At 33.9% G+C, this 21,015-nt stretch overlaps 1 protein-coding gene across 4 annotated transcripts in view; it reads right to left on the bottom strand.

Moving 5' to 3' along the window:
• Window positions 1-20,216, bottom strand: part of LOC130665303 (uncharacterized) — a 61,476-nt gene extending 41,260 nt beyond the window's left edge. For 2 of the 4 annotated variants that reach the window (XM_057465632.1, XM_057465630.1), the window contains exons 1-8: window positions 19,972-20,159; window positions 19,763-19,901; window positions 17,959-18,032; window positions 17,755-17,882; window positions 17,578-17,639; window positions 17,276-17,504; window positions 14,513-15,142; window positions 12,640-12,859 (exon numbers count right to left, since the gene is read on the bottom strand). In XM_057465632.1, the coding sequence (XP_057321615.1) occupies window positions 12,640-12,859; window positions 14,513-15,142; window positions 17,276-17,504; window positions 17,578-17,639; window positions 17,755-17,882; window positions 17,959-18,032; window positions 19,763-19,901; window positions 19,972-19,998 (1,509 nt within the window). In that variant the 5' untranslated portion in view covers window positions 19,999-20,159. Of the gene's footprint in view, window positions 1-12,639; window positions 12,860-14,512; window positions 15,143-17,275; window positions 17,505-17,577; window positions 17,640-17,754; window positions 17,883-17,958; window positions 18,033-19,762; window positions 19,902-19,971 lie in introns of all 4 variants that reach the window. The other 2 variants (XM_057465631.1, XM_057465633.1) reach the window with 2 other exon arrangements.
• Window positions 20,217-21,015: the final 799 nt, after the last annotated feature.

Genomic DNA, 21,015 nt, shown 5'->3' on the forward strand with positions numbered 1-21,015 from the left:
TATCGTCAGTTAAATTCTCTCGAAATTCCAGAGAAATCCCATAGAAATCCCATAGAAAATATAAACCCAGCACTCGGTGTTGTGAAAAAAAAATAAATTTATCGTCAGTTAAATTTTCTCGAAATCCCAGAGAAATCCCATAGAAATCTCATAGAAAATATAGACCCAGCACTCGGTGTTGTGAAAAAAAAATAGAATTATCGCGAGTAAAATTATCTCGAAATCCCAGAGAAATCCCATAGAAATCCCATAGAAAATATAGACCCAGCACTCAGTGTTGTGAAAAAAAAATAAATTTATCGTCAGTTAAATTCTCTCGAAATTCCAGAGAAATCCCATAGAAATCCCATAGAAAATATAGACCCAGCACTCGGTGTTGTGAAAAACAAATAAATTTATCGTCAGTTAAATTCTCTCGAAATTCCAGAGAAATCCCATAGAAATCCCATAGAAAATATAGATCCAGCACTCGGTGTTGTGAAAAAAAAAAATAGATTTATCGTCAGTTAAATTTTCTCGAAATCCCAGAGAAATCCCATAGAAATCCCATAGAAAATATAGACCCAGCACTCGGTGTTGTAAAAAAAAAATAGAATTATCGCAAGTTAAATTTTCTCGAAATCCCAGAGAAATCCCATAGAAATCCCATAGAAAATATAGACCCAGCACTCGGTGTTGTGAAAAAAAAATAGAATTATCGTCAGTTTAATTTTTTCGAAATCCCAGAGAAATCCCATAGAAATTCCATAGAAAATATAGACCCAGCACTCGGTGTTGTGAAAAAAAGATAAATTTATCGTCAGTTAAATTCTCTCGAAATTCCAGAGAAATCCCATAGAAATCCCATAGAAAATATAGACCCAGCACTCGGTGTTGTGAAAAAAAATAAATTTATCGTCAGTTAAATTCTCTCGAAATTCCAGAGAAATCCCATAGAAATCCCATAGAAAATATAGACCCAGCACTCGGTGTTGTGAAAAAAAAATAGAATTATCGCAAGTTAAATTTTCTCGAAATCCCAGAGAAATCCCATAGAAATCCCATAGAAAATATAGACCCAGCACTCGGTGTTGTGAAAAAAAAAAGAATTATCGTCACTTTAATTTTTTCGAAATCCCAGAGAAATCCGATAGGAATCCCATAGAAAAGATAGAACCCGGCACTCGGTGTTGTGAAAAAAAAATAAATTTATCATCAGTTAAATTCTCGTCAGTCGAGACGGCCCTATACGCGTCGATAACTCTAGAGACGTTAAATCGGACCTTAATTCAAAAGATCGACCACCTTAACATCGTCACTCAACAATAGAAATTAATTTATAACTTTTGAGAACCCAAAAATCGAAGTTATTTTCGTATTTTTGGATGTTTGGGTCCGTGGAACAGTCGAGACGGCCCTATACGCGTCGATAACTCTAGAGACGTTGAATCGGACCCTAATTCAAAAGATCGACCACCTTAACATAGTCACTTAACAATAGAAATTAATTTATAACTTTGGAGAACCCAAAAATCCAAGTTATTTTCGTATTTTTGGATGTTTGGGTCCGTGGAACAGTCGAGACGGCCCTATACGCGTCGATAACTCTAGAGACGTTGAATCGGACCCTAATTCAAAAGATCGACCACCTTAACATAGTCACTTAACAATAGAAATTGATTTATAACTCTGGAGAACCCAAAAATCCAAGTTATTTTCGTATTTTTGGATGTTTGGGACCGTGGGACAGTCGAGACGGCCCTATACGCGTCGATAACTCTAGAGACGTTGAATCGGACCCTAATTCAAAAGATCGACCACCTTAACATCGTCACTTAACAATAGAAATTAATTTATAACTTTTGAGAACCCAAAAATCCAAGTTATTTTCGTATTTTTGGATGTTTGGGACCGTGGGACAGTCGAGACGGCCCTATACGCGTCGATAACTCTAGAGACGTTGAATCGGACCCTAATTCAAAAGATCGACCACCTTAACATAGTCACTTAACAATAGAAATTAATTTATAACTTTTGAGAACCCAAAAATCCAAGTTATTTTCGTATTTTTGGATGTTTGGGACCGTGGGACAGTCGAGACGGCCCTATACGCGTCGATAACTCTAGAGACGTTGAATCGGACCCTAATTCAAAAGATCGACCACCTTAACATCGTCACTTAACAATAGAAATTAATTTATAACTTTTGAGAACCCAAAAATCCAAGTTATTTTCGTATTTTTGGATGTTTGGGTCCGTCGAACAGTCGAGACGGCCCTATACGCGTCGATAACTCTAGAGACGTTGAATCGGATCCTAATTCAAAAGATCGACCACCTTAACATCGTCACTTAACAATAGAAATTAATTTATAACTTTTGAGAACCCAAAAATCCAAGTTATTTTCGTATTTTTGGATGTTTGGGTCCGTGGAACAGTCGAGACGGCCCTATACGCGTCGATAACTCTAGAGACGTTGAATCGGACCCTAATTCAAAAGATCGACCACCTTAACATAGTCACTTAACAATAGAAATTAATTTATAACTTTGGAGAACCCAAAAATCCAAGTTATTTTCGTATTTTTGGATGTTTGGGTCCGTGGAACAGTCGAGACGGCCCTATACGCGTCGATAACTCTAGAGACGTTGAATCGGACCCTAATTCAAAAGATCGACCACCTTACCATCGTCACTTAACAATAGAAATTAATTTATAACTTTTGAGAACCCAAAAATCCAAGTTATTTTCGTATTTTTGGATGTTTGGGTCCGTGGAACAGTCGAGACGGCCCGATACGCGTCGATAACTCTAGAGACGTTGAATCGGATCCTAATTCAAAAGATCGACCACCTTAACATCGTCACTTAACAATAGAAATTACTTTATAACTTTTGAGAACCCAAAAATCCAAGTTATTTTCGTATTTTTGGATGTTTGGGTCCGTGGAACAGTCGAGACGGCCCTCTACGCGTCGATAACTCTAGAGACGTTGAATCGGACCCTAATTCAAAAGATCGACCACTTTAACATCGTCACTTAACAATAGAAATTAATTTATAACTTTTGAGAACCCAAAAATCCAAGTTATTTTCGTATTTTTGGATGTTTGGGTCCGTGGAACAGTCGAGACGGCCCTATACGCGTCGATAACTCTAGAGACGTTGAATCGGATCCTAATTCAAAAGATCGACCACCTTAACATCGTCAATTAACAATAGAAATTAATTTATAACTTTTGAGAACCCAAAAATCCAAGTTATTTTCGTATTTTTGGATGTTTGGGTCCGAGGAACAGTCGAGACGGCCCTATACGCGTCGATAACTCTAGAGACGTTGAATCGGACCCTAATTCAAAAGATCGACCACCTTAACATCGTCACTTAAGAATAGAAATTAATTTATAACTTTTGAGAACCCAAAAATCCAAGTTATTTTCGTATTTTTGGATGTTTGGGTCCGTGGAACAGTCGAGACGGCCCTATACGCGTCGATAACTCTAGAGACGTTGAATCGGACCCTAATTCAAAAGATCGACCACCTTACCATCGTCACTTAACAATAGAAATTAATTTATAACTTTTGAGAACCCAAAAATCCAAGTTATTTTCGTATTTTTGGATGTTTGGGTCCGTCGAACAGTCGAGACGGCCCTATACGCGTCGATAACTCTAGAGACGTTGAATCGGACCCTAATTCAAAAGATCGACCACCTTACCATCGTCACTTAACAATAGAAATTAATTTATAACTTTTGAGAACCCAAAAATCCAAGTTATTTTCGTATTTTTGGATGTTTGGGTCCGTCGAACAGTCGAGACGGCCCTATACGCGTCGATAACTCTAGAGACGTTGAATCGGACCCTAATTCAAAAGATCGACCACCTTACCATCGTCACTTAACAATAGAAATTAATTTATAACTTTTGAGAACTCAAAAATCCAAGTTATTTTCGTATTTTTGGATGTTTGGGTCCGTGGAACAGTCGAGACGGCCCGATACGCGTCGATAACTCTAGAGACGTTGAATCGGATCCTAATTCAAAAGATCGACCACCTTAACATCGTCACTTAACAATAGAAATTACTTTATAACTTTTGAGAACCCAAAAATCCAAGTTATTTTCGTATTTTTGGATGTTTGGGTCCGTGGAACAGTCGAGACGGCCCTCTACGCGTCGATAACTCTAGAGACGTTGAATCGGACCCTAATTCAAAAGATCGACCACTTTAACATCGTCACTTAAGAATAGAAATTAATTTATAACTTTTGAGAACCCAAAAATCCAAGTTATTTTCGTATTTTTGGATGTTTGGGTCCGTGGAACAGTCGAGACGGCCCTATACGCGTCGATAACTCTAGAGACGTTGAATCGGATCCTAATTCAAAAGATCGACCACCTTAACATCGTCAATTAACAATAGAAATTAATTTATAACTTTTGAGAACCCAAAAATCCAAGTTATTTTCGTATTTTTGGATGTTTGGGTCCGAGGAACAGTCGAGACGGCCCTATACGCGTCGATAACTCTAGAGACGTTGAATCGGACCCTAATTCAAAAGATCGACCACCTTAACATCGTCACTTAAGAATAGAAATTAATTTATAACTTTTGAGAACCCAAAAATCCAAGTTATTTTCGTATTTTTGGATGTTTGGGTCCGTGGAACAGTCGAGACGGCCCTATACGCGTCGATAACTCTAGAGACGTTGAATCGGACCCTAATTCAAAAGATCGACCACCTTAACATCGTCACTTAACAGTAGAAATTAATTTATAACTTTTGAGAACCCAAAAATCCAAGTTATTTTCGTATTTTTGGATGTTTGGGTCCGTGGAACAGTCGAGACGGCCCTATACGCGTCGATAACTCTAGAGACGTTGAATCGGATCCTAATTCAAAAGATCGACCACTTTAACATCGTCACTTAACAATAGAAATTAATTTATAACTTTTGAGAACCCAAAAATCCAAGTTATTTTCGTATTTTTGGATGTTTGGGTCCGTGGAACAGTCGAGACGGCCCTATACGCGTCGATAACTCTAGAGACGTTGAATCGGATCCTAATTCAAAAGATCGACCACCTTAACATCGTCAATTAACAATAGAAATTAATTTATAACTTTTGAGAACCCAAAAATCCAAGTTATTTTCGTATTTTTGGATGTTTGGGACCGAGGAACAGTCGAGACGGCCCTATACGCGTCGATAACTCTAGAGACGTTGAATCGGACCCTAATTCAAAAGATCGACCACCTTAACATCGTCAATTAACAATAGAAATTAATTTATAACTTTTGAGAACCCAAAAATCCAAGTTATTTTCGTATTTTTGGATGTTTGGGTCCGTGGAACAGTCGAGACGGCCCTATACGCGTCGATAACTCTAGAGACGTTGAATCGGACCCTAATTCAAAAGATCGACCACCTTAACATCGTCACTTAACAATAGAAATTAATTTATAACTTTTGAGAACCCAAAAATCCAAGTTATTTTCGTATTTTTGGATGTTTGGGTCCGTGGAACAGTCGAGACGGCCCTATACGCGTCGATAACTCTAGAGACGTTGAATCGGACCTTAAATAAAAAAATCGACCACCTTACCATCGTCACTTAACAATAGAAATTAATTTATAACTTTTGAGAACCCAAAAATCCAAGTTATTTTCGTATTTTTGGATGTTTGGGTCCGTGGAACAGTCGAGACGGCCCTATACACGTCGATACCTCTAGAGACGTGAAATCGGACCTTAAATAAAAAAATCGACCACCTTAACATCGTCACTTAACAATAGAAATTTATTTATGACTTTTGAGAACCCAAAAATCTAAGTTATTATCGTATTTTTGGATGTTTGGGTCCGTGGAACAGTTAAGACGGCCCTATACGATAACTCTAGAGACGTTAAATCGGAACCTAATTCGAAAGATCGAACACCCTTACATCGTCACTTAACGATAGAAATTTATTTATGACTGTTGAGAACCCGAAAACCAATATTATTCTCGTATTATTGGATGTTTGGGTCCGTGAGACAGTCAAGACGGCCCTATACGCGACGATCACTCTAGAGACGTTAAATCGGACCCTAATTCAAAAGATCGACCACCTTAACATCGTCACTAAACCATAGTAACTTATTTATAACTCTCGAGAACCGAAATAAACGAAAAATTCCAAAATTATCGAACATTTGAGTCCTTTGGACAGTCGAAACGGCCCTATACGCGTCGATAACTCTAGTGACATCAAATCGTACCTCAAAACAAAATATCAAATACCTTAACATCGTCACTTAACAATAGAAATTTACTTATAACTTTTGAGAGTACAAAAGATCAAGTTATTTTCATATTCTTGAATGTTTGGGTCCGTTGGACAGTCGAGACGGCCCTATACGCGTCGATAACTTTAGAGACGTTAAGTCGGACCCTAAATTAAAATATCAAATACCTTAACATCGTCACTTAACAATAGAAATTTATTCATAGCTTTTGAGAACCCAAAAATACAAATTATTCCCGTATTTTTGGATGTTTTGGTCCATGGGACAGTCGAGACGGCCCTGTACGCGTCGATAACTTTAGAGACGTTGAATCGGACCCTAAATTAAAAGATCGACCTCCTTAACATCGTCACTTAACAATAGTAACTTATTTATAACTTTTGAGAACCCAAATAAACGAAAAATCCCAAAATTATCGAACATTCGAGTCCTTTGGACAGTTGAAACGGCCCTATACGCTTCGAAAACTCTAGAGACGTCAAATCTTACCTCAACACAAAATATCGAATACCTTAACAGTGTTATTCAACAATAGAAATTAATTTATAAGTTTTGAGAACCCAAAAATCTAAGTTATTTTCGTATTCTTGGATGTTTTGGTCCGTGAGACAGTCGAGAAAACCCTATATGCGTCGATAACTCTAGCGACGTTAAATAGGACCCTAAATTAAAATATCGACCACCTTAACATCGTCACTTAAGAATAGAAATTTATTTATAACTTTTGAGAACTCAGAACCCCATATTATTTTCGTATTCTTGAATGTTTGGGTCCGTAGGACAGTCGAGACGGCCCTATACACGTCGACACCTCTAGAGACATTAAATCAGACCCTAAATTAAAAAATCGACCACCTTAACATCGTCACTTAACGATAGAAATTTATTTATGACTGTTGAGTACTCAAAAACCCATATTATTTTAGTATTCTTGGATGTTTTGGTATGTGGGACAGTCGAGACGGCCCTATACGCGTCGATAATTCTAGAGACGTTAAATCGAACCCTGAATTAAAAGATCGACCACCTCAACATCGTCACTTAACAATAGAAATTTATTTATGACTTTTGAGAACCCGAAAACCCATATTATTTTCGTATTCTTGAATGTTGGGGTCCGTGGGACAGTCGAGACGGCCCTATACGCGTCGATAACTTCAAAGACGTTAGATCGGACCCTAAATTAAAAGATCGACCACCTTAACATCGTCACTTAAGAATAGAAATTTATTTATAACTTTTGAGAACCCAAAAATTCAAATTATTTCCGTATTTCTGAATGTTTGGGTCCGTGGGATAGTCGAGACGGCCCTATACGCGTCGATAACTCTAGAGACGTTAAGTTGGACCCTAATTCAAAAGATCGACCACCCTCACATCGTCACTTAACGATAGAAATTTTTTTATGACTTTTGAGAACCCGAAAACCCATATTATTTTAGTATTCTTAGATGTTTTGGTCTGTGGGACAGCCGAGACGGCCCTATACGCGTCGATAACTTCAAAGACGTTAGATCGGACCCTAAATCAAAAGATCGACCACCTTAACATCTTCACTTAACGATAGAAATTTATTTATGACTTTTGAGAATCCAAAAACCCATATTATTTTCGTATTCTTCGATGTTTGGGTCCGTGGAACAGTCGAGACGGCCCTATACGCGTCGATAACTCTAGAGACGTTAATTCGGACCCTAAATTAAATCATCGACCACCTTAACACTGTTATTCAACAATAGAAATTTATTAACAACTTTTAAGAACCCAAAAACCCATATTATTTTCGTATTCTTGAATATTTGGGTCCGTGGGACAGTCGAGACAGCCCTATACGCGTCGATAACTCTAGAGACGTTAATTCGGACCCTAAATTAAATCATCGACCACCTTAACACTGTTATTCAACAATAGAAATTTATTAACAACTTTTAAGAACCCAAAAACCCATATTATTTTCGTATTCTTGAATATTTGGGTCCGTGGGACAGTCGAGACAGCCCTATACGCGTCGATAACTCTAGAGACGTTAAATCGGACCCTAAATTAGAAGACTGACCACCTTAAAATCGTCACGTAACACTAGAAATTTATTTATGACTTTTGAGATCCTAAAAACCCATATTATTTTCGTATTCTTGGATAATTGGGTCCGTGGGACAGTCGAGACAGCCCTATACGCGTCGATAACTCTAGAGACGTCAAATCGGACCCTAAATTAGTAGATTGACCACCTTAACATTGTTACTTAACAATAGAAATGTTGACGAGGATTTATTTGGAAAAATATTGTATCGTTGCTAATAATATTGTATCAAAATATTATTATTATTATGATTATTATTTGTAATTGATTATAAAATTTTTTTAGCAACTTGATCGACTAAATTAACAATTAAAATTACTTTCATACGGTAAATATTTATATCATAATTATAACTCATAACCTGAATCTATTGTCAATGATGGTTTTGATTCAGGTTCGGTAAAAAAAGTTGGAGTAAAAATATAAAGCTATTAAAAAATAACAAGATGTATTATTTAGCAACTAAATTAGGTTTTATTTAATTAACTTACTCGAATTAATACTGTTCAGTTGTATTTAAAAATTATCTTAATTAATTTTGCCCTGAATTTGATAATTCAACGATAGAATAAAAAGTCCTTAAGCGAGGCGCCACTAGTAATCATTGTAGAATCCGGGGAATCACTAACGAATTAGTGAATCTAATTCAAAATCACTAATTTTGTAGTGAATTTTAAGATCACTATTTCAATTAGTGAAATTTTCACTTATTTAGTTTTAGAGAGTATAATTTCTGACGGTTGCTTATAAAGAGTTTGGACTGTATGTGTGTCACTTATAGAATGATAGTGGCGAAAGCTAGCTTTCAATGCTACCTATTTTCCGTCAACACTCGGGTAAGGGATAAGGGTCAAGTGGTTGAAAGATAAAAAGACTAAAAAATAGCCGAAGGTCGATTAGCTTCACGTGACGAAGGGTCAAAAAAATATCCATGCTGACTAGGTAGATATTGTTCTTCATATTTTATCATTTGACCCAACTATTCTTCTATTGACGTTGTCCGGAAATGTGTATCACATTTCATCTCTCGCGTCTATCATCACATTTCCTTTTTATCAAACAAAAGACTTTATAAATGGCAAAGAAACCACATCCTAGATATTTTATACCATTTCTACCACAGTCGTTTCTTTTATATTTTAAGAGACCTCATTACTTCTTCAACAGTTTAAATCGACCGTATACATTGTCTTCGAAGTATCTTTTTCATGTTTAATGTTTTGAAATAATTAATTTGAAATATAAGTAAAACAAGAGCAAGACGGATATCCTGGAGTAAAATGCGACTGAGTTACTTACGAAATACTTTATAATTTAAATCAGCATTAAAATTTCGGATATTTTGTCTATCTTTGCAGAAACTTTTAACGTTTCATGCATAAAATACCGTTAATTTATGAGTTTTATACAGAAATTATCGCTCATTGAAAGAAAATCCTCGAAGTTTGAGTAACGAACACTTTTATAATAATTAGAAAAAAGCTAACTGTTAATTTAAAAAATAAATTGGTAATTTATTGCATTTAAAAAGTATGACAAGTTGAAATTTACTATCCAATAATTTTTTATTGGCTAGTAAGATTTATACAGGTCAAATTTAATATAGTACTGACATTAATATATGTAATATAGAAGACTCGCGATGTGATGTATGCCCGAGCGATAAAAAATGGGAATATATTTCTATTTAAATTGTAATAAATAGAATTCCTCATAAAATTATCGTACAAGGATTATAATATCGAAGGTTTTTTTGCACACCTCAAGCGCGAAAGTGCTGAGGGTGCTTTATGATCGATCTATTATTCTCGACTCATTCACTCACATTAAATTATCCCTACTTTTGATTAGACTAAAATGGGTTATTCTATACTATAGCTCTCTAAACATGAATAAGTGAAATAGGTGAATATTCACTAATTCTGAGTGCCAACCGAACCACTTTTTAAAATTAGTGGTTCGGTTTGCACTTGGAATTAGTTGATATTCACTTATTTTCACTTATTCATGTTTAGAGAGAGGGTAGTTCGTTTGGAACGACTATTTTTTTTTCACTCCCGCTTCAAAATATTGTTGTGGACATTGAAAAAAACTTCCCTGCAAGTTGCAGCCGTTAATTTTAATTTGAAGTACTTTACATTTGCTTTGAAGTTTTCCCATTTAAAATACATAGGAGAGTTAAGATTTTTTTTTTCAATTCTCTATAGCTCAGCTGCATTTCAAGTTATCGAGTCACCGTTTGCGGCATTTTGTAGGTAATTTAATACTCTTCAAAAGACGCATTAGTAATTTTACTCACACGGTAAGAAATGCATGGTGTTCAACACCATGATGGTATGGTCTCAAGACAGATACTAAAATAGTATGTGAAATATTCCAAGACAGTATTGTAACGAGTCCTAGAAGTATGGCGTTATTTACTATACTGTATAGTACTGGAGCTATTGTATTGCTCACACGTATGCATAGCAGGCACGGCGAAACAGCATGGTCCTGAGACCCATACAACAATGCTACTAGTACAGTGAAACTTGTATAAGTGAAACTTGAAGGGACTAAGATTTTTTTCTCACTTATAGAGGTTTCTCACTTACCCGAGTTTCTCACCCAGAAAGGGAAACTTAGATAGACAAGGTCGGAGAATAATAAATAAAAATAGAGAATATACATTACTATACTGTATAATGAAATACAGCAATTCACTTATAACTCCGATTTTTCGGTAATTTGCGAATAAACAGATGACGAATACTAAATACGCATTAATGAACGCATACTAAAAGAATGTTGCCAATACAATGGGATAAATAGCTTTAAATATGAGAGAAAAGAACTAGTAAGTCCTGAAAAAATGTCTCACTTAAAGAGGTTTCTCACTTATCCAGGTCCCACTTATCCAGGTTTCACTGTATTTCCCGTCATAATTTCTGGCGTGTCAATCAATGTATACTATCGTATTACCGCCAAAACTATATAGATGTCGTTAGACTAGGTTTATCGGCCAGAAGCAATGTGGATACGGCAACGCAGTAAGGGCTCGACGGCCAAACTGACATTGCAGCGTCCGCGACAACTATTGCCAATATTACTATTCCCGCAATGGTTGAATCATCTATGTATATAATTTTATAACCTATAAAAATCTTCAATACCATACAGTATGGTGTTCACGCCCATACTGGCGTAGTGATATCCGCGAAATATTTTTTACCGTGCAGATTCTAATTGTTTTTTCTGTATCGATTTTGAAAATCATTTTTTTATTAGTAATTTGGGTTTATAGTTGACATTGACCAAATAATGAACTTCACAGTAAAAATTCAGATAAGGATTTTCCGGGAAATTTGATTCTCTATAAAAAAAAGTCCTCTTATTTAAATTTAACACTTGAATTTTTAGCACTTTGACTGTCTATAGTTATGGTTTCTAGAAAAATGACTCAAATAATAATTTTGAAAAAAAAAAAAAAAAAAAATTCTTTATTTACAAACGTGGCCCATTTTACCTCAGATTGAGCTGTTTTTAATTCTCACTATCAGAAAACATTTTTTTTTTCTTACAGATAATTTTAAATTGGCCGCACTGATGGGACAAATCAACTTACCCCACCCTGTTTTTACAAACCATAACTAATTCTTAACCAAAAAAAAATTAGTTTTTGACTTAAAAATGGTTTGTAATTTTAACCCGGGTTATCTGAAGCCTAATAAAAAAAAGCCTACCAAAATTATCTCCGAGCCCATGTATCGCTCCGTCAACCCCATCATCTATTTTGACTGGAACGCAATGATCGACCTGTTATAGAAGCGTGTCTCTTGACGATAACGCGTTGAATGCCATTCAAGGGTTTTCCGCAATACGATTTAGCTCCTACCGAGCATGGTATGCTCTTGAGTATTTGAGTTAATTCGTACCGTGGCCACGATTATGATTACTACGATTATCAGGATGATGACTGGAATATGCGTCAAGTGACCTCTGATAATATCGACTACATTCGCCACCAGTCTGATAGCTATTCCCTTTACTTACACACTCACACACTTACACACGCACATAAAATTGACGACATAACATCCAGGATACTCGTTCAGTCGTTCAAACCAACTGGCGTTCAGATAAACTTACCCAGCTTACGTCACTCATAGTCCCGAAGGTAAAATTTATTTTTTTCCTTCGCTTTTTTTTACGACATCAACGGGAAAAATATTACAGGGGAATAAAAATTACGGTACTACCATACGATGGGATACACGGATAAAAAATAAAATAAAAAATACTTACTTCGGTAAGATCAATATCCTTGTAGTTTTTTTCATCGAAAAAGGAACTGTAACTCTGTAAAACCAATAAATGACAATGAAATTCATCATGCCCGATAGTAATAATGCAATCCGCATTTTTGTAATTGGTAATGCGATGATATAATTCATTGTATAGGTCGGTTTTATCTGGTAACGTTATATTATCCCAGTCAATAGGTTGGTCTGTTGTAAATCCCAAGCTGTATGGGGATGAAGAGATAATAAAGAGGTTTAGTGCATACGTGAGTTGAATAAATGTCGTATATGTTTAAGATACATGCAGAGAATTTTATGATGATTATGATGATAACCTTAAAATTTCAAGTTACGGTGGGACTTTTTTTTTAAATTAATTAAATAATTATGTTAAGCAGGAAAGTGTGCGTTCATCCGGGTCAAAAAAATAACTTGATTTAGGCGCAATTTTAAAAATGTCTAAGAAGTCTACTCTCTTAAAGTGAACCAGTGAAATTCCACTGATGCAACCAGTGAAATTCACTGGTTTAACCAGTGACTAAAAGTTCACTGGTTGAATCAGTGAATTTCACTGGTTGAATCAGTGAACGTCGCGCTCACTGGTTTCAACCAGTGAACTAAAAATATGTAAGCGCGCGGGTACATGAGTATTTTAAGTGTTTTATTGTGTCAATAAATAAGTAATATTTATTGATTATCTTCATGTAATATTTCAACTAACTTTTATATAACAATAATAATTATGTGACACAATTTTTACAGAGTTTAAAAATAAATAACTTTGGAGTAATTTCAATAGCTTGGAGCTAACCTCAAAAATGAATGACATAATTTTAAAATTAAACAATATAAAAAGCCCATTGAAAATGGAAACAAATTAAATTTTTATAAATCCTAATAAATATTATTTATTTTATTACAAAATAATTTTTAATTAAATATAATTGTTATTAAGACTCTATTAGTTCACTTTGTTTTTAAATAAACGTTTATAATAAAATAAAATTAATCTAACCTATTGTGTTTATATTTATGTAGTACACCGGCGTATCACTGGTTCAACCAGTGAGCCAAGCGATCATCTTAGTCTACTGGTTGAATCAGTGAATTTCACTGGTTCATTTTAAGAGAGTAGGGAGTCAAGTTTAAGTCCTTTTCTTAATAAATGAAAAAGACATTTTAAGATATGAAAATTCATTTTGATTTTGAGTTGCTTTTGACTGAGTTGTCAGTAAGTCTTACTTACCGATTTACGCCAACCAAGTCTAATTGAAGTCACGTTGTCTGGAATTGGATTTAAATTTTTAAGTTAAAAAAGTCATATTGAAGTTTAAAAAAGTAAGTGTAGCCAAAATCAAGTTAACTAAATCAAAATTGCAAGTCCAAAAAGTTATAATTAATTAATATGACGGGACCGGAGTCCACCTCCATTTTACGGGAGGCCGTTACCTAACCCTTTTGGGCATACATGCGTTACGGGGCTACCCCTACCCCCGCCCCAGGTGATACTCCTAGCCGAAAAATATAATCGAGTGACGACTGTGGGCATTAACCGGAGATATACGGAAAAAACAATGTAGTAGTGGACACTCTCTCACAATAATAAAATTTGTGACAGAATTTTCTCTAGTTATAAACAATTAAATTTAATAAAAAAATCAACCATCGTATCAATCAGATTTTGAGGTTTCCAAAAGTCATTAATGAATGAACAATTAACTGATCCTTTGCGTTATTGACATGATTTTAAGCGAGCATTTTGCGAAACGGTGGCTATTTGACAGTAAAGCCCACCTAAATGCTTCACATTTGAGGCGCGCAATTCTCTACGTGTAGAGGTAAGTGAAAGTAGAAAAAGTATATAAGTATATTCTTACGACGCAAGAGGAACTTGATTGAGATCTTGTCGATTAATAGTGGACTGTTGAATTGTACCAGCTGGTTCCATTTCTCGATACCGATGTTTTGGTTTGTACGGTTGGGTACGTGGAATATACTCGGTACTAATTTGAGGTAATTTTTTCTGGGCTTGCAAATGATTTATCGTTGACGCTGTTACACCCGGTGGCAGATCTTTGGGTGGTTGTTTTATTGGCTGGATATCTTTATGACACGATGAGTAATTTTCTAACGCTGATTCGGATTTATTGAGGTCTGCTTTAACGTTAACTTTAGTGTGTTTCGGATCAGCGACTAAAACACTAACTTTATTAGTTTCGAATACCACTTGATTAGGAATAACTTTGAAATTTCCGCTCGGTGTTGATTTAAACGGAAATGTCCGTTTAGTTTCGTCTAATTCACGATTGTGTTTTTGATTAATCGGATGATGATTATGTTGAGCCATTTGTTTCAGGTCATTTGAATCTGATTTACATAACCGGCATTTTGGTATCTCTTGGGTTATGTTAACATTCAGTGGTTCGAACTTTATTGCAGGACGTCGATGAGTTCGTCGACGACGTGCTAATAATAATTTTGGTGACGGATCTGTGCTTTCCTTCTTTCTTTTATCAAAAAATAAATAAATTATTTTAGTGTTCATTTTTTACAATATATTTAAAAAAAATCGGTCTGTCAGTTGACCCTGCGGGCCAGCCCCAAAACTTCCCGCTGTTTTCGAGCTCGGTGAGCTCGAAAACATTATTGTGAATATATTTTCGAGCTCTTCGAGCTCGCAAATACTTTTGTATGCCATTGTTTTGTAAAAAACCATTTTTTAGCATTTCTTTCTTCCACGATATCTCGCGAACGAATCAACCGATTTTGATGGTTGAGGTGGCAATCGACGCGTTTTATCAAGTTCTAAAGCTGGTCGAATTTTGAAATTGATTTACTCAGCCGTTTTTGAGAAATTTCAAAAAAACCAAGGAAAAAATTTTTTTTGAATTCTTTCGTCAACGGTTTCTCTTGAACGAATGAACCGATTTTGATGGTTGAGGTGGCATTCGACGCGGCTTATAGAGTTTTAGAGCTGATTAGATTTTGAAATCAATCCATCGAGCAAATTAAAAGTTATCCAAATAAAACATATTCGAAAAAATTTTATTTTTGAAATATCTCTGAACGCACCCTACCGATTAAGTTAAAATTTTTACGGCTTCAAGACATTAACAAGCCGCGTCGAATGACACCTCAACGATCAAAATCGGTTCATCCGTTCAAGAGTTATAAATATTTACATACACGCATACGTACGTACGTACACACATACATACACTCGGACATCATCGTGAAATTAGTCAGGATAGCTTCCTAGGACCTCGAAACGTCGACATCTGATGGAAATTCGATTTTCGTAAATCGGACCGAAACCAATAACTTCCCGAATTTTTGAAAATTTACAATTTTCTTAGCGGGAAGTTAAAAAAAATAACAAATTCGATTAATAATTTTTTGAGTAGGGGGGAGGGGGGTACAGTAAATATATCTTTTTAATGGTGCTAAAAGTGAATAGAAATAATTTTCAGCTGCCGTTAAAAAAATTATTTTCGCGTTTTGCGGGCAAAATGGGATACTTTTCTTTAATTCCAAAAGGACTTGTATTTTTATACGCCCTTTTGGTATCAGTCGCTAAGTTTAAAACCAAAAGGGCGTACAATTGTTTTTTAATTTCGAATCATATTGTAGACTTATTCTAAAGCTGAAAATTTGGAAAAAAAATTTTATCTGTAAAATAAGTCTACAAAACGATTGTCAATAAAAAAAAATTATACACCCTTTTGGCCTTAGAGAGTTTTCTTAAGGGGTTACATGGTTTTCACGACTTCAAAAAATTGAGTTTTTTTTTTTATTATCTTATTGAATTCTACAACATCTCTAGAATATTGTCCTAAAGTTTCAAATCTATCCGAGTAATAGTTTCGGAGATACAGTCTTAACAAATTGCCCGCTCAAGGATAGCCGGGATAGCTTTTATTTTCACTCAAAACTTTAAACGCGTTTTACTCAAAACTGTGTTTTCAAAGTCGGTTGTCAAGATTTTCCGAGAACTACTTAACCGATCTTGATGAAATTTTACACAGGTCTCCGAGATACAATTTACAAGGACTTGGACGAAGGATTTTTTTTTTTCAAATACAACTATTTAAAAAAAAAAAAACGCCGCGAAATTTTGGTCAAATTTTGAATTTTTTGTAAAAACCTCTGCCAAAAATCAAATTTTCATTTTTTTTTTTTTTTCTTCGTCCAAGTTTTAGTTTAAAGTCTTAACTAAAACACGTAATTTTTTTTTTTTACTGCAAATGGTCCTGCTACGAGATCTGCTGTCAACGCGGACGCTCTTTTTTCTGCGGGTTCGCCGGAAATGACGTCACAATGACAGAGTTTATAATATTTTTTTTTTAATTTCTGTGATTAATTATTAAATCTGTATCTTTAAGCCAAAAAAAAGTTTAAATGAAATATTTTATTTTTGATATTAAAAAAAAATTATTTAAAATAGGCCGTTTTTTCACGGAGGAAACTCATGTAACCCCTTAAGCCAAAGGGGCGCATAAAAATATGTCCTTTTAGAATTAGTGACGCGACATTTTAAAGGTCAAACTTCTTTTATAAAATTTTCGGGCCACCCCATTTGTCCCCTACCCCATTTGCCACCTCCCCATTAACCCTTTCTCTTTAAGAATTATAAAACAAACCTAAGTATTTCAGGTCGTGTTGATGGCCTCTGAGATGGCAAAGGTTCTGCGACAGTAGTTTGTTCCGATTTAGAAACTCTAACAAAATTTATATCTGGTTTTAAAGATAAATTCGATCGTTCTTTCTCTTTTTCGTGATAAAGCACAGCAACACTACTTTTGCTTTTATCTCCTTCCGGACACGCTGATGGAGATTTGTCTCGAGCTTTGAATTTATCCTGCGAATCGCCTTACAATAAAAAAAAAATTTTTTAAATTTACTGCCGTTAAAAATAATTGTTTTAAGGAAATAAAAATGAAACCTTTACTACTATGTCGTCTTATAACTCTGAGTATCCGCGGTGTCCCGTTTTTATCTTCTTTTCTATCATTAAAATAGTAACGACTTTTAAAAAATGAAAGTTAAGAAAAAAACCATAGACTTTATCTAAAAAAGTTTCGGTGCAATGTAACCATCCCCGAGGATTATTTTTAATTACCCAAGTTTCCACTCGGACCTTCTGATGATATTACCACTACTTTGGTTCGTACTTCTACAACCATTACCGTCACCAGTACCATTGCCACTTTTACTCAAATCCTTTTCCTCTGCAAAAGTTACCTGATTCTAGAAAATCATTAAGCGCCAGTTGCATTTACAAGTGACGTAAATAAGAAAAAAATAAAAAAATATATTTTCTTACTTCATTTTTTGTAGGATTTTTTTTTGAAAAACTTGGACTTGAACTTAATTCATCAGGATCAGGATTCTTAGTTTCTAAAATAAATGATATATTATTTAATAAATATATAAAAATAATAATGGAGGTTGTGAAAATTTTTCGAAGTGAACGCGACTTTAATTCGTAGTGAATTCTGAGTGAATGCGAAGCGGATGACTGTTTATTTATTTAATCTCCTTGGAGTAAAATTCACACCTACAGAGAGTTCATTTATGATCCTGATGTAAATGGACAATTATCATGTAGAAAATTAGAAAAACTATAGGTGCAATTTTTTTCAATATTTTTTTAAAATAATTTTTCGTTTTGAAAAAAAAACCAAAAATTATGAGACGTCGGCTAACTTCAGTATCATGTTCATTTTAATGGTAAAACTCTAAATCGGAGTAAAAGCGGATTTAAATAAATTCCAGATCACTTCGAAGTCACTCCGCGAAAAAAATCACTCCGTATTTACTCCGTATGAGGAGTAATTTTTTTTAAAACTCCGAGTGATACACGGAGAAAAATTTATGGTAACAATTACAATATATTATCATAATGTTATAGTAACCATAACCATACTATTGTGGTAACCACTACCATAATATTATGGTAACCATTACCATAATATATGGTAACCATTACCATAATATATGGTAACCATCACCATATATTATGGTAACCATTGCCATAATGTATGGTAACCATCACCATATATTATGGTAACCATCATCATACATTATGGTAACCATCACCATATATTATGGTAACCATCACCATATATTATGGTAACCATAACCATAATATATGGTAACCATTACCATAAATATAGAAACTATAACCATAAATATGGTTACCATTACCATAATATTATGGTCACGGTTACCATAATATTATGGTAATGGTTACCATAATGTATGATGATGGTTACCATAATATATGATGATGGTTACCATAATATATGGTGATGGTTACCATAATGTATGATGATGGTTACCATAATATTATGGTAATGGTTACCATAATGTATGATGATGGTTACCATAATATATGGTGATGGTTACCATATATTATGGTAATGGTTGCCATAATAGTATGGTAATGGCTACCATAATATTGTATTAACGATTACTAATTATTTCACATGCGATATGGGAATTGTTACCATAATTATGGGAATTATTCCCATACTTATGGGAACTTTTCCCAGAAAGTATGGGCCTATATCCCATAATTCCAAGTAATCATTACCATAACGATATGGGATGATATTTCATAAACGTACTAGGAACGGTTACCATAAATTTCTCTCCGTGTATAATGTTATAGTAATTGTTACCATAATATTATGGTAATGAGTACCATACTATATGGTAACGATTACCATATATTATGGTAACCATTACCATAACACTATAGTAACGTTTTACCATAGTATAATGGGAACGATTGCCATAATATTATGGGAATCATTACCATAATTTTTTCACATGCGATATGGGAACTGTTACCATAATGATGGGAATTGTTTCCATACTTATGGGAACTTTTCCCAGAAAGTATGGGCCTATATCCCATAATTCCAAGTAATCATTACCATAACGGTATGGGATGATATTTCATAAACGTACTAGGAACGGTTACCATAAATTTATCTCCGTGTAGAGTGAATTCAGATTAAAATAAAATCCGAATTCACTCCATATGTTCTACGGTGTAGAAATAATAATAATATTTATTAAATAATAAATTAAAAAAAAATAATAAACTTACATTTACTTACGTAATTTTGATTTTAATAATTTTTTATGTGAATTTTTTTTTAAATGACCAACTAGTTTATGAACCTGGGGTTTTAATAAATCAATATCAGATTGGCTGTAAGAATAATCTTCATCGGACGTAGATGTATCTATGGCTACCTTAAAAAAAAATTTTTATTTTTTTTTTTAATTAAAATTATAATTAATATGAATAAAAAAAAAAAATTACGTCATGACGAGGTAGACTTTTTTGCATGATACAATTACCATCTGCGATTTAATTTAATTAAGGGTTTGATATAATTATAAAAAGTTAAAATCTCTGTTGTTTATTGATAAAGATAATTAAAAAAAAAATAAAAACAAACCGGGGCGCTTATAAAAATAATGACACACATTTGTAGGAGTTAGGTCTTGGATACCAAATGAAGTACGACATTAAAGTGAAGTTAGAGGTAAATGAAGTTGGCTAAATATTTTACTCTCGTGAGAGCTAGAACGAGACTAAACATTTACTAACAATAATTAAACTAGCATTGGTTATGTTTCAGTAGTACATTTATATACTAAGAAGGGGTAAACTTTGTCAGTATTAAATTTTCTTGTTTTCGTAAAGAGCCTTTAGGTTAAATTAACAAGACATGTGTACTTGTATATCCAAAATAAAATTTTTTTTTGATTAGTAATTTATTTAAATATTAATAATTTTTTTTTTAATCTAAAATATGATCCTGAGGTCAATAGACAATTAACAAATTTCAAATTTTTTTTTAAACAATGTCATTTAAAAAAAGAAAAAAACTAAAAATATGCACATGTAGAAAATTTTGAAAACTATAGGTGCAATTTTTCGAATATTTTTTTTTTTATAATTTATTGTCTAAAAAAAAATCAATAAATTATTAGACGTCTGCTAACTTTAGTATCGTTACTGAAATTAGCTGACGTCTGATAATTTTTGAATTTTTTTAAGAACGATGAATTTAAAAAAAAAAAAAAAATCAAAAAAATTACACCTATAGTTTTTTAAATTTTCTACATGTGTATATTTTTGGTTTTTTTATTTTTGTAATTGATTTGTTGAAAAAAAAAGTTTAAAAATTGTTAATTGTCTGCTAACTTTAGGATCATTTTTTTTCTAATCAGAAAAATTAAAAATATGATTTATAAACTTTCAGGTAAAATGCCATGAGGTAATTTTGGCTGCATCGATTTCCTGTTGTCTCTTTAATATTTTTTTTTACTATTAAAAATTAAAAAAAAAATAAATAAT

Source organism: Microplitis mediator, chromosome 3 (assembly GCF_029852145.1).
Source record: "Microplitis mediator isolate UGA2020A chromosome 3, iyMicMedi2.1, whole genome shotgun sequence".
In the NCBI taxonomy this organism is placed as follows: domain Eukaryota; kingdom Metazoa; phylum Arthropoda; class Insecta; order Hymenoptera; family Braconidae; genus Microplitis; species Microplitis mediator.